The following is a 25,286-nucleotide window of genomic DNA, read 5'->3' as shown; positions in this document are numbered from 1 at the left end:
AGTGATGCCATCCAACCTGCCTTCTCATCCTCTATCATCCCCTTCTCCTCCTGCCCTTAATCTTTCCCAGCTCAGGGTCTTTTCCAATGAGTCGGCTCTTCATATCAGGTGGCCAAAGTATTGGAGCTTCAGCATCAGTCCTTACAGTAAATATTCAGGGTTGATTTCTTTAAGGATTGACTGGTTTGATCTCCTTGCTGTCCAAGGGACTCTTTAAGAGTCTGTTCCAGCACCACAGTTTGAAAGCATCAGTTCAATTTTTACCATCTAGATGGCATGAAAACATTTATATTTACATTGTTGTGTGTGTGTGTGTGAATCATCCAGTGAAGTTCATGGGGTTTACTCTGTCCAGGTGCTGTGCTCTGCAAGGAGCAGATATAGCAGTCAGAACAGATTTAACATCAGCCCCTGGCAAGGTCACTGTCCTTTGGGCCACAGAGCAGTAAATACTTGTTGGATGGATGAAGTGTGCGTGTGGTCAGAGAGTAGGGAAAGGAAGACTAAAATACGAACTAGCTGAGGCTTTTCAGGACTCTCAAAACCGCAGTCCCAGCTAACATTTTCTGGGCAGTTATACTCTGGGGAGTCCTGCAAATTAGAAGAGGTGACAGGGAAACTCAAGGGACCAATGGCCTGTTTTTATTAAAGGAAAGAAAAGTAGATTCAGGCCAGCTCTAAACTGATGTCTCATGACAATCCCAGGCAAATTCTAGAATTAAAAATCATTTTTCAGTGGATAGAGAAGAAAGCCGTGGACAGTGGGAGACACTGCAGGTATACAGGTTCAACGTCTCATTGTGCATTTTGATGAGTTTTGTAGACAAGTGGTCAGGATACAATCTCGTTATTTTTCCTGACTCCACCAAGGGTTTAACACCATCTCTGAGAATCACCGTGTGTCTCAGATGGCAAAGCATCGCTCCTGTGATAGTGTGTGGGTCACAACTGGCGACTGCACTGCGTTTGTTTGCACATTACCGATTTCATGGGTCGATGTCAATTTCAAGAGCACAGAGGGGAGGGCAGTTAGTCCTGGAAGGGAGAGGGACATTATAGGGACAGCCTGGCTTGGAGGGTGGACAGAGTTGCACACTTTTGCAGAGTCGGCTCATTGTTGAGGATAAGCTGGGACAGGCTTGAAGCAGTAGGTGTATTTTCGAGAAGGCCTAATGTTTTGTTTTGTTTGGGTTGGGTTTTTTTAATTGCTTGTGGTCTCAGAGGGTGCTGCCTGCTTGATGGGTCTGATTAGGAATCTCCTTGTGTGTTAGTGTAATTGGGGACCAGAGTGAGGGAGGGGACCGTCCCACTCTGCATAGGTTGGGTTGCATCCAGAATTTGAGGGAGTACCTATTCAGTGGGGGAGTGGTGGAGATGACTGGTGGGAGGAAGTGCCTTTCGGGTGAGATCTTGGGGTGAGTGTGGGGTAGGAGCAAGAACCCAGGGGATGCTGGCTCAGATGGAGCCGCCCCCCCCCCCCCCCCTACTCCCCATCCAGGAGGTGGCAGAGTAGTTAGGCTTATAATCCCAGACGAATCAGAGGTGAAACCCAGGGCATCCAGTGGAAATGGCCAGTGAGCAGGTGGAGATCTGTTGGTAGAACCTGCATGAAGGAGACGTGGAGTGGGGAGCATTCTCCCTTTGGTTTCTCCTAAATCGGAGGCCAGACATGGAATTGGTGTTCTTTCCATTACTGTTGGGTTTAGGACTTGATCCTTGACTTCACTTATTCTTTCATTCCTTCCTTCCTTCCGTTTATTTTTAAATCAATTCAATTTTGTTTTTATTTTTATATTTATCTAACCTTTTGTTTTGAAACTTTCAAACCTATTTGACAGCAAAAAGTTCAGACCATTGAAAGGCTTGTATGCTCTTCACCTGGACTTGCCAACTGTTGGCGGTTGGCCACGTTTGCTCTCTTTGTGTATTGATCTTCCTTCCCTTCTCATCTCTCTGTCTGTCTGTCTGTCTCTGGGACCTCTTTGAAGGTAACATCATGACAGTTTAATTGGCTTAACTGCTTCCTACCCTGAGCCCTCCTAAGGACATGGTGAAAGTGAAAGTGTTAGTGACTCAGCAGAGTGACCCCATGGACGGTAGCCCACAGACTCCTCTGTCCATGGGATTCTCCAGGCAAGAATACTGGAGTGGGTAGCCATTCCCTTCTCCAGGAGATCTTCCTGACCCAGGGATCAAACCTGTGTCTCCTGCATTACAGGCAGATTGGCAGGTTCTTTACCGTCTGAGTCATCAGAAAGGCAGCACTGATGCAGTATTACCTAAATGCACTTTCTAATCAGATTTCTTTGAGGGTCTCCAGAAGCATCCTTAAAACTTGAAGTTTTAAAATTTTTCAATTTTTTTTACTTATCCAGAACCCAATCATGAATTAGCCTGGGAGGAGACTTTTCACATTCTTAACCCTTATCTGGAATACCTTATCTGGAATATCTGATTCTTCAGGAGTAGAAATGGGCCTGGAAATCTGGATTTTCCCAACTTTTTAGTGTGAAAAAATTCAGACCTTCAAGATAGTTAATAAGAAAAGTTTGTTTAGGTTCACTAGTTGTTTTGATGGCTTTGCATTTTCTATAGGTCACTCTAGATACATACACACCATTTTTGCCTTTGAACTGTTTAATTAAATCATGATACGTTATTCCTGAATTTTTCAGCACGTTTCCTCTAAAAACAAGGATATGTGCCTACGTAATCACAATATAATTATCACACTCAGAAAGTTTAACACTACTTACAGCACTGTTAACTGATTTAAGTCTATATTCAAACCTTCCTAGTTTATTGCAATAAGTATCCTTCAAACAGCCCACTCCACCTTTGAATTGTTGATGTCTTTTTTATTTAAAAGATTAAGATAGATTTTATTCCACAAAGTCTCATGGGTAAACTACATGCCTTTCCCCTAAAATATGTTGCTTTTTGTGATATTCTGTAGCACTTAGGAGGTGGATAAGGTGAAAAATCACAGTAAAGAGAAGCTGATTTCTTCCTTCACAACAGATGGGTAATTTAAATGTGGAGTCATGAGCAGTTTGGGGAAAACACGTAGATAAAAACACAAGTACACTAGTTTTTGAAAGAAGAGGTCAGTCTTGGCAGGGCTGTTGGGTGGTAGAGGAATTAGATTTAATCCATCCCATCAAATTTAAGGGAAAAACAACTAGCTTGGAAACTTTCTGTGACTCATTGGAGCTAATGAAAATATTCCTTAAAATGATCAAAGTGCTCTTGCTTTACCTCTGTGATGTCGGTGGCTAACAGACATTTAATTGACATTCCCGGACTTTGATTTCTGGACCGTCCTTCTCACGGGCACGGACTTTGAGCCGGTAACGTGGCTTCTGTGAATGTTTGTGTTACACACACAGTGCTTGTGTAAAAGTGCTGAAATCAGTCACATTTCAGAACGTAAGGCATGGAAACCCTGTCAAGGTTTAAGTAACATTTTCCGATTTCGTAATATATTTAAAATACATAGAAAATTAATTCATTAACTTTATTAATGTATTAACGAGTTAAGACATCAGAATGGGAAACTTTTACCCATTAAAAGATGCTTTAAGATAAGGAATAGGTCAATCACAGCCTGGGAGAAAATTTTGTAACACATGTTGTCTGTTAAAGGGCCATTATCCAGGCAATACAAAGATGTCCTACAGTTCAACTTAGGAAAACATTTTAAAAAATAGGCAAATGTTCAGAAGATTTGAGTAGACAGTTCACAGAAAAGAAATAAATAGCTAGTGAGCCCAGGAGAAAAGTGCTGGAACATTGGCCCTCGGGGGAATGCAAATTAAACCAACAGATACCACTGCATACTCATCAGAGTGGCTAAAATTAAAAAGACTGACCACAGCAAATGTTGACAACATCTTAGAACAAAAGAACTGTTACACATTTTTCGTGTGTATATAACATGGTGGAACCACTGGAGTAAAAGATCTGGCAGTTTCTTGCCGTAGTGAGTGTGCCTGAGCCCTGTGACCCAGCAGTTCCACTCCTAGGTATTTATTTCCCAGGAGAAGCGCAAGCTTTTATTTCTAATATGGAGGCAATGTTCTTGCACAAGAATATTCCCAGCAGCTCTATTTGTAACACTCAAGGCCTGCCAACAGTTCAGACTTCTACCAGTAGGAGAATACTCTGGTATACTCAGGTGAATTTGTCCAGCGGAATACTTCCCAGCAACAGGGAGCCATGCAGTACCCCTGCCTATAACAGACATGGCCCCTCAGAATGTAAAGCTCAGGGAGACAGGCCTCACAGCAGCAAGCATATACCAGGTACGCCATTTTTAATGACATTTCAAGAACAGGCAACACTAACCTCCAGTGGAAAAAAAAAGCGAAACAATGGGGCTGTCCCTGGGCTTGGGGTTGCTGTGGAATTTGGCTGGTAAGGGTGTCCGTGTTCTGTGTCTTGATAAGAGATTTGGGTTACATGGTGTATATTTTTGTGAAAACTCAGGGAGTGTACGCTTTAAATTAGGGCATTTCATTTTATGTAAATTGTATGTGAAATGATAAATATTGGACTGTGGTTTATGATGTAGAAGCTGAAATACTTGGGGCAGTGTGCTCGTGTCTACAGGTTTAATTTGAAATGTGTTAGACATGTAAAATGGATTCATGAATGAATATTGAGGAATGAATAGACATAACGTAAGCAAGATAATAAAATGTTAATCATCGCAACTGAGTGATATGCATATGAATATTCTACGTAAAATTCTTTCAGCTTCGTTGTGTGTTGGGAAATTTTTGTAATAAAATACTTTTCAAATATTCATGTATTGTTTGTTCGAATCCTATGAAATAGCCATTTTTGTGGGCCCCAAATAGTCAAATCCTGGCAGCTTTTTGTGTGTCGGCCTAACATGCAGCCACGTTTATAGCTGCTCTCTTTAGTAGGCTTTGTCTGGCCGGGTGTTACCATGAAGCTTCATTTTCCTCCAGTCACTGTGGTTAGTTGGACTAGATTAATCTCTGGGTAGCAGAGGCTCTTGACCATCTCTGGGGTGGATTCCTTAGCACCCCAGTCACTCTGCATTTCTGGAAGTCTGTCTGCTTTAAGTATGACCTCATTTTCAGTGCAGAATTTCTCCTCTCCTGTTGGCAGGAAGGCAGAAGGGCCTGCAGTGGGAGAAGTGATGTTTGCACTCTCTCCGTGTGGTCTGCTCTGGGGCAGTGTCCTTGTCTCTTCCAGGCTCTAGTTTGTTGGGAGTGAAAGGAGTGCTGGGGATGGGAGACGGAGAGAGGGGAAGAGAGGGAAAGCCATCTTCTATCGTCTCATTGGTCCCTGTCAGTCTCTTGCTGGTTGATAAGACCAACTGTCCATGGTTGACAGTAGGTGGAGGTGAAAGTGGCTCAGTCCTGTTTTGACTCGTTGAGACCCCATGGACTATACAGTGACAGGCAGCCAAACACTTCCCCTGTGAGTTCTTTGGAAGGTCTGGTGGGACCTTCCAGCCCTCTGGGACATCCACTCCTGGCAGAGCCCCCTACCCTCTCTTGCTCCTTCGAATCCCTTGCTTGGCAGTCAGCCTTTTTGAGTGAGATGCTGGCATGATGGTATATACCCTGGTTCTCTCTTCCTGCCCTCCTCAGGCGAAGGAAGCTAGGACACCTTGCAGGAAGCGGAAGGAGGCGGGGGTGGTGTGTGGGGTAGGGGAGTGCACACTGCTTTGTAATTGCTGCCTTTTCTCTGTAGCTGCCCTTCCTGCTTTTCTGTGTTTCTGCTCAGGTTGGCTGAGGGTGGGCCAGTCCCCAGGACTGCTGTTACTTCAGACCAGCTGGCCACTAGAAGGCCAGCCTAGGAGGTCCCCACAGCCACTCTCAGGCTTGATAGTTTGTGGGAATAACTCAGAACTGGGTAACTTTCCTCTTTTGTGCTCTGTTCACCATTGCAATTGAATGGCAGTGGAAGGCTGCAGATTAGAACTAGCCAAAGGACGAGACTCAAGGCAAAGTGGGGAAGGTTCTGAACACAAAGCTCCCATTTTCCTCAAGGACATCAGTTTCCAGTATATGTAGAGTATTGCCAATGAGAGGAGCTCATCCGAGCCTTTGGTACCCAGAGTTTTTACTGGGCCTTCATCACTTACTGGGCTTCCCTGGTACTCAGGGGTAAAGAATCTGCCTGCCAACATAGGAGACGTGGGTTCGATCCCTGGGTCAGCAAGATCCCCTGGAGAAGGAAATGGCAACCCATTCCAGTATTCTTGCCTGGAAGATCCCATGGACGGAAGAGCCTGGCAGGCTACAGTTTATAGGATTGCAAAAGTGTTGGACATGGCTGCCCTTAACTGATATATATAGTCATACAGTCTGCAAATCACACTGTTAGACTGTCCACTGGCCAGAGCACCCAAGGAAACCAATCAGTCCTATTGGGTAGGACATGTCAGGGACCTCCAAATAGACAAGGGCAAAAGCCAGACCTCTGTTTGGGTAAAGTTAACTCTTTACTATGCAATTTACAATTACAGGCATTCTTGCCTTAGTTTATTATGTTTTATCAGCTTCATTATTATTAACTTATTTAGTAAAAGGTTGAAGCTTGTCCCCAGAATATATTGTGATACATAATTGCATCAACTGCTTTTTTTCTTGTAATTTTTAAAATGCATATGTTTTGTAATTTATCACGTGAGTTTTCTATATGTGAAGGTGTTAGTCGCTCAGTCATGTCCAGCTCTTTGCAACCTCATGGACTGTAGCCTGCCAGGCTCCTCTGTCCATGGAATTCTCCAAGTAAGAATACTGGCGTGGGTCACCATTCCCTCCTCCAGGGGATCTTCCTGACCCAGGTGATCGAACCCAGATCTCCTGTATCACGGGCAGATTCTTGACCTTCTCAGCCACCAGGGAAGCCTGAGCTTTCCTTATAGTTTTTGCTAATGCTTTTCTTTACTTCCTTCTTGCATCTCTTGGGCACTTTATTGTAAATGCTGAATTCTTTCACCCTAGAAAGTGTGGGCTCTTGGGAAGGATGGCTGCAGATCTTTTGCTGTCTAAATGGATTAAGGTCAAAAAGTCCTCAGGGACACAGCTGTAAATCGGTGGTGGTCACGCATGATGGCTTTGTGACCTAGTCTCATTGCCTCGGATTTAGAGCTACATAAGTAAGTAGGGTTACGCTTTTCTGTCGTTTTTAGTTTTGAAAAACAACAACAACAACAACTTTTTTTTGTTATTTTTTTGAAACAACTTCCATCATCTCAGAGTTTCTGAATGGACACCACCACTTTTTTAAAAGTACCTTTTACCACTCTAGATTCAGCAGGAGACCGAATTTCAGTACCATACTAATAGCTGTTACCTACACAAGATAAATGATTGACAAGCTGGGGGTGTTTTTTGTTTCTAAGTCTTCTCTCTTTATTAAATTCTCTGTAGAAAGAACTAATGACACTTTAGGAACTTGCTTATTAGGCCTGGCATGAGCATTTGGGGCTTAGCTCCCATTTGTGTTGTATTTTTAGCTTCTTACTAGTGGAGTTCTGGTCTACCACAGAGTCATTAGGTGGGGTTGATGGGCCTGTGCTCTGATACAGTTGTTCTCTCTGCAGTGAATCAGCAGTAATCCAGACAGAAGTATACGTTGGGGCAGTGGTTCCCAACTTGGGGTCCAAAGATTAATAAAGTTTCCAAAAATTGTTTGGGAGCTGATTTAGATAGTTATTGCTAATTGTTTCTCTTTTCCTCATTTATCCTGATGCAAATGGAAATGGCTTTCTTCATTTTGTTTTACTGAATTCTAAAACCCATGGCAGCCCCTTGTCACTCCTCCAGTCTTTTATGCCTTTTCCCAGGGTCAGTGGGGAGAGGTGTCGGGGGTGCCTTAGGTGTTAGGTGCTTCAGGCGTCTGGCCAGTGGGCTGACGAATGGACTGCACAGGTCCTTCATGCTCAGGTCTTCTTGTGCTCAAGCTGGGTGTCACGAAGCCAGGATTGATCAGTGAGGACTTTGTCTGACATAGAGCAATGAGCTCGTGGTCCTAGACCATTTGGGGTTCCTCACCATTGTTTGGGAACTACTGGACTTTTTCCCTGATTTCTCTCTTTCTTAATAATTTATAGATCTTTTCCACTTATGAATGAATTTTAGGATCATTAAATTCCTGGAGATGAGGAAGCTTGAAGTGACCTGACATTTATCGGAATATTTATTGGGTCCCTTTTCTCCCTTATTTCTGAAGTGTTAGCAGGAAGAAGTTTGATTACTCTGTAACAGCAAGGATTCGAGAAAGAATTTACCTACTTATTTAACAAATAGGTGCAAGGCAGATGTACATTAATGAACAAGACAGATTCAGTTCCTTGTTCCAGACCCGAGCACTAGGGATGCAGTGATTCTCTTTTTCTGTGGTCCCTGGACCACCATCAGATCACCTTGTTATCAATAGAAATGCATAATCTTGGGCTCCACTCCAGACCTACAGAACCGAAACTGTGAGGTGGGCCCAGCAATCTGTGTTGATGGGTCCTCCAGGTGACTCTGGTTTGAGCAGCACCACTGTAAGTGATAGCTGATTGGGTAAGCCATCAGGAGGATGGCTTGGAGGAAGTCATCACTCTTGCCCTGTGAGAATCCTGATGGGTTTTCACCTGGTCAGTTTTAGAAGAGGAAGAGCACTGGACTCCATGGACATAGGTCTTGGCTCTTGTGGTCTCCAGTGATGTCAGGCTGACAGTAATAATCTCAGAGCACACTGTAGAAGTTTAATCTTTGCTTGAACCTAGGAGTTTGCTATTAGTTCCAGCAGCTGTTACAAGGAATAGTTAATATTACTTCATTTCTCTTTGCTAGGGTCATAAAGATATGATTTGCTATATGCAAATTTTATTGATTTAAAAGACTTTATAAATTGAATTATTGTTGTAAGAGGTCAAACCAGTCATCCTAAAGAAAACCAACTCCAAATATTCACTGGAAGAACTGATGCCAAAGCTCCAATACTTTGGCCACCTGATGCAAAGAGCCGACTCATTGGAAAAGACCCTGATGCTGGGAAAGATTGAAGACAAAAGGAGAAGGGCAGTAGAGGATGAAATGGTTAGATAGTACCATTGACTCAACGGACATGAATTTGAGCGTACTCTAGGAGATAGTGAAGGACAGAGGAGCCTGGTGTGCTACAGTCTATGGGTTTGCAGAGTTGGCCACAACTTAGCAATCAAGCAACAATTATAAGAGATAGTTACTTGGAATTCAGGTTTTCTTTTTCCTTAAGCAATGTTATTTTAGAGAGATTTCATCCTAATGGCCCTATCTAGAGTAACAGGTCTGCCATTATTGTGAAACTGAGGAGGTAAGATATTTTACTGCAATACCTGTAAAATTGTTGCAAGAAACAAGGAGAAGGTTAACTCTAGGGTGTGTAAATATATGTGATAAAGATTTGTGGAGAAGAATTATTTGGAGCTGTATGGAAGGATCCTCGGGGTGAGGTGTACCCATACTCAGTAGCTGTGATTCTTGTCTCGGTTTGACGTTTGGCCCCACACCTGGAATTAGGGCCTTGCTCAGGCCCATAAAGGGAGACAGGAAGCCCTCGTGGCCTCTGCAGGCTTGTTGGCAGGCCAGGGCCATGAAAAGAGCTGTAAATTGGGGCTGAGCAGACCTGTGCATGAGTCCAGATGGCTCCAATCACAATGTGCCGTATGCATGACTTCAGCAAATATTTGCAGGCCTCCTTCGTGCCAAGACACTTTTCTTCCCCCTAAACTTTAAACTTTTTATTCTGTATTGGGGGATCACCAGTTAACAATGTTGTGGTAGTTTCAGGTGAACAACTCAGGGACTCAGCAATGCATATGCATGTATCCATTCTCCCCCAAACCCTGCTCCCATCCAGGCTGCCACATGACATTAAGCAGAGTTCCCTGTGCTATACAGTAGGTCCTTGTTGGTTATCCATTTTAAATACAGCAGTGTGTACATGTCCATTCCAAAGTCTATAACTATCCCTTCTCCCGGCCTCATTAAGTTCATTTATTTGCATCTTCATAGATGGACCTAGAGAGTGTCATACTGAGTGAAGTAAATCAGACTGAGGAGGAGAAATATCATATGACATCTGTTATACGTGGAATCTAGAAAAAGATGATACTAGTGAACTTACAAAACAGAAATTCTCCAAGACACTTTTTATGGGCAAGGAAACGGAGGCCCAGATGTTTGATGACTACCCTCAAATCAAAGGTTTTGAAACTTGAATTGAGGTCTCTTGAGTCTGAAATGGGCTACGCACTTGTAAGTATGATGGCTTGGTTTCCAGTGTTCCCAAGAAGGGCCTCCAGTCACTCTCACTTCCTCTCTGAAAACAACAAAAGAAGCTTCTGAAATATTTGTCTAGGAAATCTGTATGATGGTTGGTGATCTATCTTAAACCCCTATCAACAGATGATTCTTTATCATTCAACATTTTAGTCAGTACTGACTTCAGCAGGACAGATCCTTGAAGGGAGGAATGACTCTTGGTCAGGGCACCTAAGACCCTGGTCAGTTTTGCTTAGGTGTCCCTGCTGCTCTGTTCACTCTGTCCAGGCTCTGGGCCATTGAATATTGGCATCATAGGTGCTGACTCCTTTTCAGGACATTTATCTGTTTCATTTGTGTGTGAAGTATTCAGTTTGACTGAAAAAATTCAAGACTCATAAACAACTTTTAAAGGTTGCTGCCTCGCTCTAGATACAGTGTGTGCTAAATTAATTTAGTGTATTGATCAGAGCTCTGATGAAGTCTGTGAGCTGCTAAACTGGGAAAGATTGAAAGCAGTATGACAAGGGGGTGGCAGAGGATGAGGTGGTTAGATAGCATCACAGACTCAGTGGACATGTGCGTGCTAAGTTGCTTCAGTCGTGTCCAACTCTGAGACCCTGTGGACCATAGTCCACCTGGCTCCTCTGTCCATGGGGTTCTCCAGGCAAGAATACTGGAGTGGATTGCCATGCCCTCCTCCTGGGGATCTTCCTGACCCAGGAATCAAACCTGCGTCTCTTACATCTCCTGCACTGGCAGATGGGTTCTTTACCACTAGCGCATGGATTTGAGCAAACTCCAGGAGACAGTGGAGAACAGAGAAGGCTGGTGTGCTGCAGTCCATGGGGTCACAGAGTCAGACATGACTTAGCAACTGAAAAACAACAACAAATCTTAAATCAGTGAATAAACTGGGCTGGTTTTATTTCCCAGAAGAGAATATTTGGAGGGGGGGGTAGGGAGAAGATGAAAAAAAATCAGAATACAGTTATGCAATCTCTTTCCAGTTTCCTGAGATGATTTATCTAGTGTTTCCTAGATGATTTTCTTACTGGTGAAGAGTTCCTTCTTTCCCTGTCTACTCCCGTGCCCACCATGTCTTCCTCCCCAGCTCTCTCTCCCTCCTTCTCTAGGAAACAATTTTTTATTGTCACTTTACTTTTGCTGTTGAGGGAATTAGTCTTGGGAAGGTATTGTCTGTGATTCAGAATTCTAGAGCATTGATTCATTTCTTACTTTTTAGGGCTCTGTTTCATTAGGACAAACTAAATAATGGACTTTTCACATAGGCATTGGATTAGATTCCCAAGGGTCAATTCAAGCTGTTGCTGGGCATGGGGCTACATTTTATAGCAAGACTTATTTCAGTTTTGAATGATTTGGTATTTGGCTAAAAGCACTGAAGACTGATTTCAGAAAACCCAAACTGGCAGCACGTTTTTTCCTCTTTTTTATTTTTTAAGCATGCTTGATTTTTTTTTTTTTTTTAGATTTTGGAGTTGGGGAATAGGATCAACTCAGAAAGGGATCCCAGAAGTGGGAGAAAGGCTGTCATACTCTTAGTAGAGCATTTCAGCCCAAGTGATTAGCAGTATTTGGCCCTGAGGAAGAGGCCTCTAAAAATAACTGGTGAGCAGAGTTTGCAATCAGGTCCAATTTCAGCTCTAGAGGCCTTGCCCAAGGAACTGCTGGCCTGTCCACAGCGCCAGTAGGTAGCAAAGGGCCTGTGTCGTGCCTGATACCTGCTCACAGGGCTTTGGTTTTTTTTTCCTTCCATATATATTATTCATGGATTGAAGAAATCAAAATGGCAGAAGGTAAAGTTATATTTTTGTTCTTTGGGTTAAAAGTGGTTTGGAAACAAGACGGCAGTTTTTACCTTGATTTTCAGTTGTGCGCTGTTCAGATATTTTTGGCTAAGTGCTTTGACTGCATCTTCTATGTTTTCCATTTCAAACTCCTGGAGATCTCAGTGTTTCAAGTAGTTTAATTTTTCATGGACCAATCTGTCTTTAATATTAATGTTAAGTTTTAGAGTCTTAACCTAGAATATCTTTTATTATATTGTAATATCAGGGACAACATTTTACAAACTTCAGATAAATGAACAAGTGGTTTGTCTTGGTCTTAGAATTTAATTACAGTGATTTTAAAGAATTGTGTGCATTTAGATTTCATATAAAATTTTAGGAAATTTAAGGGCTTTATGATTCCTGTCTGGTATTAATGAACATACTTAGTTGGCTGAAGCAGAGCCTTATATGTGGAAATGGACCTAATTTTTGTGAAGCAGACGACAAATGCAAAGAAAGGACTTAGGGATTTTATTTTGTTTTTTCAAATTGAATCATTAACCTTCAACTGTTCTTTAATGGTGTGTTGATTTACATTTTTGTATGTGTTTGTTTTTGCTTTTCTTTGTGAATTAAGATAGTCTTTTTAATGGAAGGCAAGTTGTATTGGCTCATTATGTCAAAAATGTGTTTAAGAAACATAAAATAGACATGTTGGAACTGCTTCCAGTTCTCAGCTACCTAAGCAGTCACTGGAAGGATTCTATTATTAGTGTGGAGAATATGAGTCTCTCTGCTTTGAACACTGTTTTAAATAAATGGTGAAAATGGATCACTTGACCATCCTGATAAAGAAGAATATGAGATCTGTTTCTGATTTTTAGTTCTTTTTTAAGGCACTTCTCCCCTTCTCCATGGATTGCTTAATCTACAGAGTGAAGCAAAGTCAGCTGTTACTTCTGACCCACTTTTATAACAGTTCTTGGCTCCAAGGGTGTGATATTCTGTAATGCAAAAAAGTAATCAGTTTGATGAATTGCTTTTATGGTTTTTTAAAACTTTAAATGTATATACAGTCTTGGAGTATAAATATGACATCCCTAAAATAATGCTTACCAAAGCTCATTAAATGGTTGATTTGTAATTCACTTATAGTTCGAGTTATGTAATTGATCAGATGCTGGAGTACATCTTCTATTTTGCCTTTCCTTCATCACATAAAATTCTGCTTGTCCCTAGCCCCATCTTCATCTTATCTTAGAAAAGAAGGACAAACTACTAGATGTTTTTCCAGAATATGTTTGGAGCAGAGTACTAGTTTCACATATGCTTGGGAAGTTTTAAACTCTCTAGAAGGGTTTATCTTACTATGGTCTGTTTAGTTTGGTTGGACAGAAACCGATCTGCCCTTTGGGACTAAGCACACCATATTTACAAAGTGACGTATGAAGAATGTGTTATTTGGTGTCGGTTTAAAAGTTCCACTAAAAAGATGGTTCAGAAAAGACACCTTTCTGTAATTTACTGTTTTGTTCCTTCATGAATTAGTAAATAATAACAGTAAAAAGATTGATGCTACTGGAGTAATACCTAATTTATTTGACATTATGAAGGGATGGATAAAATAATGCTAATCATTTCATGTTCTAGCTAAGTAACATTTACCCTTTCTTTGACATTTACCTTTTAAGCAATAAATCCATTTAATAAAAAAAAATTTGAATAAAAATCTTTCCAAAATTTTTTATACATTTTTTGCACTGTTAAACAGTTTGAAACAATGGTTTAATGGCAGAATTAACTTGAATGTCATTATTACTTTGTACTAAAAGATTATTTTAATAGTTAAGGACTATAAGTTTTATAGTTAAGGTCTGGTCACCAATAAGCATCAATCATAAATGGCTTCCTGCCATTCTTTTCAAGTTCTTGTGTCTACTTTTGCTAGATTCAAATATTTTCTAGGCACTTTCTTCCATCAGCACGTTACTGCTTTAACTCCTTTGGGTTAGGCTGTCTTTAATGTCTATTTAATTTTGTTCAATGAGTTAGGAAACTTTTTTTTTTTTTAATTTTATTGGAGTCTAGTTGATTTGCAATGTTGTGTTGGTTTCAGGTATACAGCATAGTGCAATTATGCATATACATATATTCATTCTTTTTTAGGTTCTTTTCTCGTACAGTTTATCACAGAATATTGAGTAGAGTCCCCTGTGCTATACAGTAGGTCCTTATTGGTTGTCTATCTTATATATAGTAGTATGTGTGTGTTCATCTCAAGCTCCTGTTTTATCCCCCGCCCTCCAACCCTGTAAGTTAGGAAACTTGATTGAAGTTGTTAGAATCCTCTAAAATGAATATTGGCGAAGGAAATGGCAACCAACTCCAGTATTCTTGCCAGGGAAGTGCCATGGACAGAGGGGCCTGGTGGGCTAGAGTTCATGGGGTTGCAAAGAGTTGGACGGAACTTAGGGACTGAACAACAACATAAAATATATTAAATGTATCAAATGTGATACCTGACAGTTCTGGTGAACAGGACCTTACAAAGGTGTTTCTGCATCGAGACTGATTTGAAAACCTTCCCCTGTGTCTGTGGGTCCCAGTAGATCCTCTGTAGAAGGAGCACTGAACTGCACTGCTTGGCTTCTCTTCTTCCCTGACCTCTATTTCCTATAAATAGTTTCCTTCCTTCTGTGCTCTCTGCCTAAGAATATGGAGCATTTTGAGGAAAGCTTTTTTCTATGGCAGTTAGAGTATTCCAGATTCTACAGAAACTAAATGGAGCAGGAAAAAAGGGTTTGGCTACCTCTGTGGTCTTATTAAGCTGTTGATAGACTCTGAACTTTGAAGGAGGTTCTATTTAGGTTGTTTGGATACAGAACTTGGAACACACATAGCAATTTTTATTTTAAAAATAGTCATTAGTAGTTTATTTCTTTCATTACTTCAACATTAGGGTCTTAGGTATGTGGTTTTGTGTCGAACCATAAGTCTTTTTCATTTTCAGAATCTTTGTAACATGATTTAAGAATTTAAACGACAACTAACTTTGAAGTGATTTAGCATTGTAAGCACTATCAAATTCCTGGAGAAATATTTCAGTGAAAAGAGGTTCAATAAAACTTTTTCTTCTTATATAATGACATTTTCCCTCTTTTATTTTTTAACAGAGACGAAACAGGGAGGACTCAAGAATGGGAGGAAAGGAGGACTTTCTGGAAGTTCATTTTTCACATGGTTTATGGTCATTGCACTGCTCGGAGTCTGGACATCAGTAGCTGTGGTCTGGTTTGATCTTGTTGATTATGAAGAAGTGTTAGGTAAGGGTCTTCATGTTGTTTCTTTTTAGTACTGTTAATTTCTGTAGCCTTCCAGTGGTTCTCAGAAGGGAAGGAAGAAAAGGGGACGTTAGCAGGGTTAGCTTGGAGTGATGGCTTCAACTTCTTTCAACTTCTTTAAACATGATCTGTTGAAGTAAAAATAGACTTACACTGTTTGCACAGAAAAATTGTATCAAACAGTATACACTCCCATGACATGGAATAGTCTATCATTTCTATTCCATTTTGTTATATTATGAATTTTTAAAATAGGTCATAAGCCACTGAATTTATTGAAGGACCTGTGAATGGATCATAAACACAACTGGCAAGACCCTGACTTAAAGAAAGCATTTCAAAGCATACCTTCTGTGTCCTCATTGAAATTGTGGGAGGACATGTCTGTGTGTGAGTTCATGTGTAGGTGTGCCCTGTACGCTGTTTGGAGGAGGTTGTCGTGTGACTTCTGAGAGTTGTCTTCCTTCCTTCTCTTTTCCCCTTTCTCTCCCCATAATCACTGCAGTTTTTCATGATTTTTTTTACTTTGATGATTCTTTGGTTTCACTTGATCAAGTCTTTTTTTTTTTGTAATTGAGGTAAAATTCACCTGACATAAAATTCAGCATTGTAAATATGTAAAAACATAGAGGTCACTGTTTTTTAACTTTTTGTGCTGTCATCATTATTAATTTCAGAATATTTAAACGCAAGTAACAATTTTGTGTTTTTACATGCATGCAGCCAAAGCAAAGGACTTCCGTTATAACTTGTCAGAGGTACTTCAAGGTAGGCTCTTGGAGTTGAATTTTAAGTCTACTTGTGTTAGTCTCTAAAACTGCACCCTTAGGCTACTATTTTAGTTATCACTTGCATTAAAGAATGTAAGTGATAGGACCAATTTTCCTTTTTAAATTTCTCAGAAAGTATAGTTTCTGGGTTCTTTTTAATGTTATTTGAACTGTACTATATGTAGCCTAAACTGCAGACCAGTGCTTTTCATTTATATTTTCTTAGATATAGAAATGATAACTTCCTTATCTCTCTCACTATTATCATTTTCAATATATGTGTGCTTTGTAAACCAGACTTCTACATAGCAAGTTAAATATTTTCCTAAGTAGGACATAGCAAGTTAAATGTTTTCTTAAGGGCCCTGGGAGGGTCCAGGTTGGTCATACCTATTCTACTCCCAAAGTTCTTCATGCTGTTATGCAATGTGTTAATTTACTTTTTAATAAGAAATGGCAGCAGTGTTGCCAACTAGTGTTTTAGTACTGATACTGTATTTGTGAATGTGGTTTAAAATATTGTTTAAAAATGTGAAATTAATAAACTTCTTCACATCCGTTGTCCAGTGATGAATTATAAATCATGTCGATTTTTGGATGTTTTTAGGAAATTGAATGTATTTGACTCACATTTGAAATGCTGAACATAACAGTGCTGAGATGATAAAACTTTATTATGCCTTAAAATTCATACTTACTGTTTTTGAAGGAGGAACTCTCTGCTTGTATTGGCTTTTCAGCTTGTCTGTTTTAAGTCTTTTTGTTTTTCCTTAGTAGTAGGTGACTGGTGCTAATTATGTTTTTAAGTAAGATAACTGTAAGTGTTCTTTGTAATTTCAAAAGGCCAGTTTTACATACTTTATTTCCAGAACAGTCTTTTTTTAAAGGTTGATTCATGATGCTTGTCATAGTCCTTATTATTAAAGATAATCTATCCTTTTATTTTTAGTACTTGTACTTGATGTGAATTACATATAGTCTTTGAGACTCTGTGGGTATTTAGTTTTGAATATTGATAATATGAGGACCTTCTATATTATAGAAACATTAAATTTCATGTAACTATTAGAAGTGGATCCATATTGTTCCTTATATATGTTGAAAATTTTATCTAAAATATTTTTAGCAATAAAATTTAAAAATATTATTCTGAAATGATTAAATATCAGGGTATTGTTAAGCCCTGAAAGAAAATATTATCTCAGTTATTTCTTATATTTGTTAGGTGAATGTTTCCTTAATCTCTAAGTGAACTGTCTTCATTTTTAAGTGAGATTATCATTTAGCACAACTTTTCTTAATGAAAGGAGCAAAGAGTTGCCTTGCTTGGTAGCATTAATAACTAATATGCAGGACTGTAAGGAGTAGTAACACCTTATTAAATTTGGCTTCCCTTTTGTTCCCATATCCTTCTCTGCTTCTCCTCTTGTAGGAAAACTTGGAATCTATGATGCTGATGGTGATGGAGATTTTGATGTGGATGATGCCAAAGTTTTATTAGGCAAGTACACATTTTTTTTTTTAAAGTTAGTGGTGCTGAAATATTGGAAGCAAAATAATATTTAAGTTTTAATAATGTCTGTGTTAATCATTAACATTTTATGGAAGATGTTTTCCCATACTATGTATTCTTGTTAGGATGAAATGAATAGCATAATTATTTTTCCATAAACTCTCACATTTCAAGTTACTTTTGCAAATAAATAAGTATACAGCTCCTGCACAGATGTTCCTAATTGGTAATATCATTTCATGTGTGTTTTTAGATTTAAAGCACTTTATATTTTGAACGTAGCGTTTGGAAATTTAATGTCCTAGTCTGTTTTCAGATATGGTAATTACAGCCATTCTTTAGCATCATTTGACATATTTCATGTCCATTTGAAAGCATGAATTTCTAAAAGCTTACATAAATTCATTTTGAAATAAAGTAGTGGTAGTAAACATCTCAAAATGTCCTATGATGTTTGGAAGGTAACATTAAAATATAAACTAGTAATCTTTGGCCAGATTTCTTGATTTTTTTTTTTAAGTCTTGACCCTTCTTTTTTTATCACCAGAAATGCCTGTCTTAATCATTGAGATGTTTTTTTGTGATAAAGAGGTGATTTTTTTTCATTTATTTTAACATGCTGTTATGCTATAAAAGATGGTGCTGATTTTAATATACAAATTTTATATAATCTGGCCTGATGAGATATGTATTTCTGCTTGTTAAACAGCATCTTTTCCTTTGTTTAGTATATAGCATAGTGTGTATCAAAATACTTTACACTGAAGTCTTTAGAAAAATAGCAAATATGGTAAGGTATTACATACTAAGCTTAATAGAATAATAGCACAAAGAAATTCTTGCACAATTTTGTATATATTTTATGGATATGAAAAAATGGGAGATACTGCATCTGTAACTAATGAAATATAATAAAAGTTTTTAATTTTGACTTACTGTATATCATCTTGTTACTGCTCAGTGAGAATTATATTTGCTACTTAACAGTGAAAGCGTTCAATACCCATGGAATTTCTTTTCCTGTCTTAACCATAATAGAATTTTCTATATAATTTTGTCATTACATATCTAAATTTGGGTTTCTATAAATACAGTAAGTCCTCAGAAGACTATAATCTTGGCATGTGAAAGAAAGAAAATCATATAAAACTTAGAACAGTGCTGATTTGCTTGCCTTTAAGTGGTTAATTACTCTATTTTATTACTTTTCTGTAAATGACAAATTCTGAATAGCAGGGCTTTTTATTTTAAAAATAGCTTCATATGGGCCAAGTTTCCTTGTTTTAGAAATAATATTACCTACTACATTTGGTTGTTTTTTTGTTTTTATTTTTTTTAAGGTGCTTAAAATCAGCTATCGTCTATTAGGAAACACCAACTATTAAAAATTAAAATGATATATCTTCTATAGCACATATTATTTCTACTGCAAATTCACATTAATAAGTTGATTTTTAGAATTTTAGATTTCAAAAATTTTTTCCCCTTAGTATTTTTAAGCAGCCATTAAGAGTTTAACTGTAATTTAGAACATTCTCATTTGTGGGTAGCCACGTATGTGGAATGGGCAAATGGTAACCTGATCTTTTTATAAGAACCATATACTGGGAGTAGAACCCAGTTGGTTAACATGAAGGTTCACTTGGTAATTTGACGATTACATGCAAAAAGGCTATGACACACTATTTTACTGTATTATGTGTACTAATTCACAGTTGGATTGTGGCTTTGGTAAAGATGAAGGACACGAATGTGAACTGTTTGTCCTCTAACCTTATTCTATAGCATTTGAATTCTCTGCGTGAAATACGACCTTGATGGGAATTGAATTTTATGACTAAAGTTCTTTTCTACGTTGTGAGGTTGTTGTCGCTGAGTTGTGCCTCTGTTACTGGAGGGTGATTGCAAGAACCAGGTGAATTTTGGGGGGCTCAGGCGCTGCTGGGCTCTGTATGCTCAGGGAGAGATTATGGGGGAGCAGATTGTGTACCCCAAAAAGAGCTAGACCTTGGGATATGCTCTGCTTGGAGAAGCTGAAGCTCTAGTGTAAAAGCTTTGGATTAAGGCAAAGGGAATGCCCAAGAGGGATGAAAGGAGGAAGTCAGAGCTTAGGTGAGAGCTTGGCAGGGCAGGTGTGATAATATTCCTAGTTATGCTGAACTTCCATAGGTTTGGCATTTATTTCATTAGTATTTCTTCCTGGAGTCTTAAATTTGCATGTATTTAAATTTGACCCATTTCAGGAAATGTATACATTCATATTTAGATTTCTTTCACATTTCAAAGTTTGGCTTTTCTTTTAAAATATAAAGAGAAAATGAAATACGTGAGTATATCAAGATCAATAGCTGTCATTCATTTTATTATTTATTTCTGGCCATGGCCCTTATGGTATACTTTGAAAATGTTCTAAACCTGGTCTTGTTTATATGGCTTCCTAGTTTTGTGGCCACATTTTCTAAAATAAATGTCTTTGATTTAGGTTTGGATGATTGAAAGTTATACTGTCCCAAAATGTATTCTTTGAAAATATGTTTCCCAAATGAAATCAATAGGAAAGAGGAATAAATACTGAGTAACATTTTCTTAGAGTAACATTGCTTCAGGAGTAACATTTTCTTAGAGTAACATGACACATGGTTATCCTTTTGTCCTGCGACTGGTACTCAGCTGGCATCAGGTATGGCTAGAGAACAAAAGGGAAGGTAACTCTTAGAGCCTTGACAAATATTTGTAGATTGACAGGTGCATGAGTGTGCAGAAGGGAAGGCTGGCTGTTGCCCAGTCAGAGGCACTCACACCTTGCTCCTTGGTTCAGGCCTTCTCTTAGAGAGAAAGAATTGTGTACCCAGAACATATTTTCTTTTTAGACTAGTTCTTTTGTCTTAAGAACCACAGAAAGGTGGCATAGTTGAGTAATTAGTTTTTTTCAAATGTTTTTGCCCATTTGTCACATACTTCAGCCTGTCATATTGAGGGGTAGTAAAGTTTTATATTTTATATTCAATACTTGAAATTACTTATACTGGAAAATGGAGAACAAGAAATATATTTATTCTAAATATGTGATAGTCACTCAGTTGTGTCTGACTCTTTGTAACCCCATGGACTGTAACCTGCCAGGCTCCTCCGTCCATGGGATTTTCCAGACAAGAATATTAGAGTGGGTTGCCATTTCCTTGCCCAGGGATTGAACCCGGGTCTCCCGCATTGCAGGCAGACTCTTTCCACTTGAGCCACAGGGGATGCGCATTTATTCTAAATACACAGCTTCTATGTGTAGCTTCTTTTTGAACAAGAAGAAACAATGTTATTTCCATAGAGTCTTGACTGGGAAGACAGATCTCTGTTCAGAGCTTTTGTTAACTCTTCAGTTCAGTGAAGAGACATTCTGGGTTGATCAAAAAGTTATTTAAATACCAGCTATAGTTTGTGCCCCCCACCCCACCCCAAATACATGAAGAATGGCACAGTGTAGTTCTTCTGTGGACTAATACAGAGAAACTATAACCTTTAATATTAGACTAGTTGTCTTATTATTATCCCTTACCTGCCAATCTCGATTGCCAGTAGTTATGCTTTGTGGACAGATTTTGTATTGCCAAAGCCAGGAATACCGAATTAGGTGGTTCTAACCTGGAAAGCTCTACAGTCATGGATGTTCACATTTCTTACAGCCAGAACCCTCCAGCCTGATTTTTTTTTTTCCACCCTGTCAAAATTATAGAGATTGACAGTGTTTGTGGACTTTGAGACCTGCTGGAGGCAAGAGACTAGTCATACTCAAAGCCAATTCTTCACAGGAAGACAGCAAATGATAAAAACAATATATATGTTGCTTTCTTTCCATCATGGGGGTCGGATGGGGGCCAAGACTTAAAAATAGCAGGCATCAGGGGTCTTTGCAGTAGAAGCTAACTTCAGGAGCTGATAAGTGGAGAACTCTGGAATGTTCCCCGTGCAGGTGACTGATCACGTTTCATATTGGTAGGCTGAACGAATCATTATTAATTCTGGCTGACTCTTATTATTTGTCAGAATTATAGGACCATGAGTCAAGTAATCACAGCATAATAAAGCTGACATCTTACAGTGTTAAAATTTAAGTTGATTATCTGGTAGAATTGGAGCGCACTGATACCCATTTATTGAAGCTGAACAGTAAGCCTGCTAATCATGTTAATTCCAGAGTTTCCTAAATTAACTCCAGCTCCTAAAGGGAAAAAAATTGATGAAACAAATGTTTCTATTTTCAGTGAATATTTATTGGTGTATGTAAATATTTGTATAATCAACTCTCGATATTATCTGGGTGCTAAATGAGGCGAGGTGGGGCTTGTCAGAAGTGTCTTTTTATCCTCATATTATTTTTACTCACTTTTCCCGTTGAAGTGGGTGAGTCAGTTTTGGCTGATGCAATTTTGTGATTTTCGGGTTCTCGATTCTCTGATGAGAAACCCGGTGAGGGACTGGTAGGAAGGCTGAAGATTGATCCCACCGCCTTTCCTTTAGTCCGTATGATTGAGAGTTGATTGTAAGATGTGCATCTTAACCCATTTCTTTATTTTCCAAAATGTCTTTTCTGTAAATGTCTTTGACCATGATGCACATCCTTTGTTGAGATCACTCTTCCAACGCTTCTTTTTTCCACTTAACTGCTCTCATTTTCTCTTTCTCTCTTCCTTTATCCTTATGTAGGCCTGACCAAAGATGGCAGTAATGAAAATATTGATTCTCTTGAGGAAGTCCTTAATATTTTAGCAGAGGAAAGTTCAGATTGGTTTTATGGTTTCCTCTCATTTCTCTATGATATAATGACTCCTTTTGAAATGCTAGAAGAAGAAGAAGAAGAAAGTGAGACCGCAGATGGCGTTGATGGGACGTCACAGAATGAAGGGGTTCAGGGCAAGACTTGCGTCATCTTGGATTTACATAACCAATAACTTTGATGCAGGGGCTGAAGTCACTGGCTTATGAACCCCCGAAGCAGTCTCCTTTTTCTTTCTTTCCTTCGCTCACCCAGGGCTTAACATGCAGTGGGGCAGCGTGATGGGACAATACAAGGCAACCATGTGGTCTTCCCCCAGTACAGCGCCTAACTAGTCCCTTGCTTGACTTTCCCACTTGAGGAAAGCAGCATTCTCCTCCTAGTGGTTCACAAAGTGCATTGAGAATGATGTTCTTGGTAGTATAATTGGTTTCTGTATCATTTTGTTTCAACTCATGTGCTCACTGAACTAAATTCAGAAACTTAATAGATTGTTTTGTGATTAACCCTTGCTGCCTGTCCTTCTAACATGCTGTTCATTAAGATGATTACAGTGGGATTGATTATAAAAATACTGCTAGCATGATTCATGCTTTCAATGCTTCTCTGTTGATCCTTAACATGATTGATGTGTAAAATGATGGCTCTTTAAAAAGCTATTTTTTATTGTAATTTGTTTAGGTTGATTTGTCAGATGGATTAATAACAGATTTCAGTGTCACATTCTGTATTCATGGTGCTTTGAAAATAACCCCATGTTGTTGCCTTAGGGTAGTTCAATTGCTGTATTCAGATAGTAGTGTGTCTGAATCTTTCTCTCTATGAAAGCAAAATTTATTTTTAATTTCATTTCCAAATATACATCCAGAGAAAGTAATTTGTATTTTTCTTAAAGGAGGCTTATTACACAGGAAGGAAAATGTGAATATGTATCTTAAATAATGTTGTACATATTAAAATTATTCATCCTAAATTACGGTCTTTTTCCATTTTTTCCTATACTACCTTATTAATTGGCCATCAACTTTGGCTTAGGTATAATATGGTTTTTAAAATTAAATTCATTGAAGTGGTAATTCTTTTTTTGAAAATCTATTTTTGTGATTAGAAAACCTTAAAAACACCTTTGAATTAATTCATTTAAAATGAGTTTGCTTCAGTGATAGCAAGAGCAATGGTATTATTAGACATAGGTAACATGCATTTCTTAAAATTAGATTTCATTCATTCCCCACCTCAAATAAAGCTCTTACAGCTTAAGAGCAATAAGACCCAAGACTCCTATTTCTTTTTCCCTTTTTGAGAGTGGTAGTTCATGTTTTTACATCTTTTTGAGCCTCTGTGAAACTTAGCTTAGCTTTGGTTCTTTATAGAGCTTAGCATTGGAAAATATTTGTGTTTTTTAACATTTTATTTAACTATAACTTCTACTTTTCAAATATTTATTCTTATTTTTTCCCTTTTAATCAAGTTGCTTTCAGAAAGTGGATTATTCACCATTTTTTTCAGAAGGGAATATGACCAATTTAGTTTCTTTTTTAGAAGTCTCTCTTGCAGGCTGTCAAAACAAGAGCCTTCAAGTAAAAGTTTCAAATCAGAACCCTAGAACCTATCAACTTCCCCTTGACTTAATATTTACATGTGTTGGGGAAAACTGTCTAGTTTGCTAATCTTACTTTTAAAAGCATTATTCATAACTCCTTTTGGAAACAGATACATGTGTTATACATTGGGGCCTTCCCAGGTGGCGCTAGTAGTAAGTAACCCACCTGCCAATTCAGGAGACATAAGAGATGTTTGTTTGATCCCTGAGTTGGAAAGATCCTCTGGAGAAGGAAATGGCAACCCTCTCCAATATTCTTGCCTGGAGAATCCCATGGACAGAGGAACCTGGTAGGCTACAGTCTGTGGGGTTGAAGAGAGTCAGACAGGACTGTGAGACTTACCACACACGTACATTATACATTGGACAATGATCTCCTAACGCTTAAATGATTATTATAACCCTAGTTTGTCTTTTCCTAATTATTCAAGGAATATGCTTCATTCTGTTAATGTTTCTGACAATCAAAAGCTTCTAATTTTGGAATGTTAATATTTTGAAGCAAATGAGTAGGATTTAATAATGTTCTTTCTGAAAGTTTATTCTGTCTTTGTCCATATTTATAATGTTTTTTCACTTTGAATTTGAGTTCTGTGACAGATCAGAGTTTGTTAGGTTTAAGTTCAAAGGGAGTCTTAAGCCTCAGAGAAGTTCCTTTAGTCCAGTGTCTGAGATGTATTTTTTAAGGCAGTCTTGTTTCTTAATGCTTCATTGCTACTAACTCTAGAAGATGTTTGATCAGTTTATGAGAAATAATGAAATTTGTGTGTTAAAAATGTTCAGAATCATTAATTTTTCATCAGACTGCTTTTTTGTCACAATACTAATGTACACTTTATGTACAGAAATTAATTATGCTGTATTTTTGTAAATGAAAAATAAGGATGTAGGATCCTTTGCCATTTTTTTGGTACCCCTGCTGATCAGCCCTTTGAAAAGCCTCTGATGATGATAAAATCCAGGTAACTGGTGAACCCCTGACTTCTGTGACAGCCTTCAACTTGTTCCCACAGCTTGCTTTGGTGAGAAAATAAAGGTATTTGCCAAACTGGTATAAAGTACTTTGAAGCTGATCAAAGTAGTCTCGTTTACATTTTATTTACTATATATGTTATAGTTCTTAATCTTCTAAGGATTTATTGTGTCATTTTCTGTTTGAGCATAGAAATACTTTACTAGCTTGTGTCTTTTAAGCTTAGGAACAAAAAAAAA

The 25,286-nt window shown here is 38.6% G+C and overlaps 1 protein-coding gene across 13 annotated transcripts in view; it reads left to right on the top strand.

Annotated features, from left to right (window-relative positions):
• ASPH (aspartate beta-hydroxylase) overlaps window positions 1-25,286 on the top strand; it is a 189,139-nt gene that overhangs the window by 16,943 nt on the left and 146,910 nt on the right. For 2 of the 13 annotated variants that reach the window (XM_070802581.1, XM_019973494.2), the window contains exons 2-4: window positions 15,253-15,402; window positions 16,144-16,188; window positions 17,623-17,691. In XM_070802581.1, coding sequence (XP_070658682.1) covers window positions 15,253-15,402; window positions 16,144-16,188; window positions 17,623-17,691 — 264 coding nt within the window. Of the gene's footprint in view, window positions 1-1,812; window positions 4,305-11,453; window positions 12,104-15,252; window positions 15,403-16,143; window positions 16,189-17,622; window positions 17,692-25,286 lie in introns of those variants that run through there. The other 11 variants (XM_070802576.1, XM_070802575.1, XM_070802577.1 and 8 more) reach the window with 11 other exon arrangements.

This window comes from Bos indicus, chromosome 14, assembly GCF_029378745.1.
Source record: "Bos indicus isolate NIAB-ARS_2022 breed Sahiwal x Tharparkar chromosome 14, NIAB-ARS_B.indTharparkar_mat_pri_1.0, whole genome shotgun sequence".
Lineage (NCBI taxonomy): Eukaryota > Metazoa > Chordata > Mammalia > Artiodactyla > Bovidae > Bos > Bos indicus.
The sequence above is the reverse complement of the archived record's forward strand: the minus strand, read 5'-3'. Positions and strand labels throughout refer to the sequence as shown.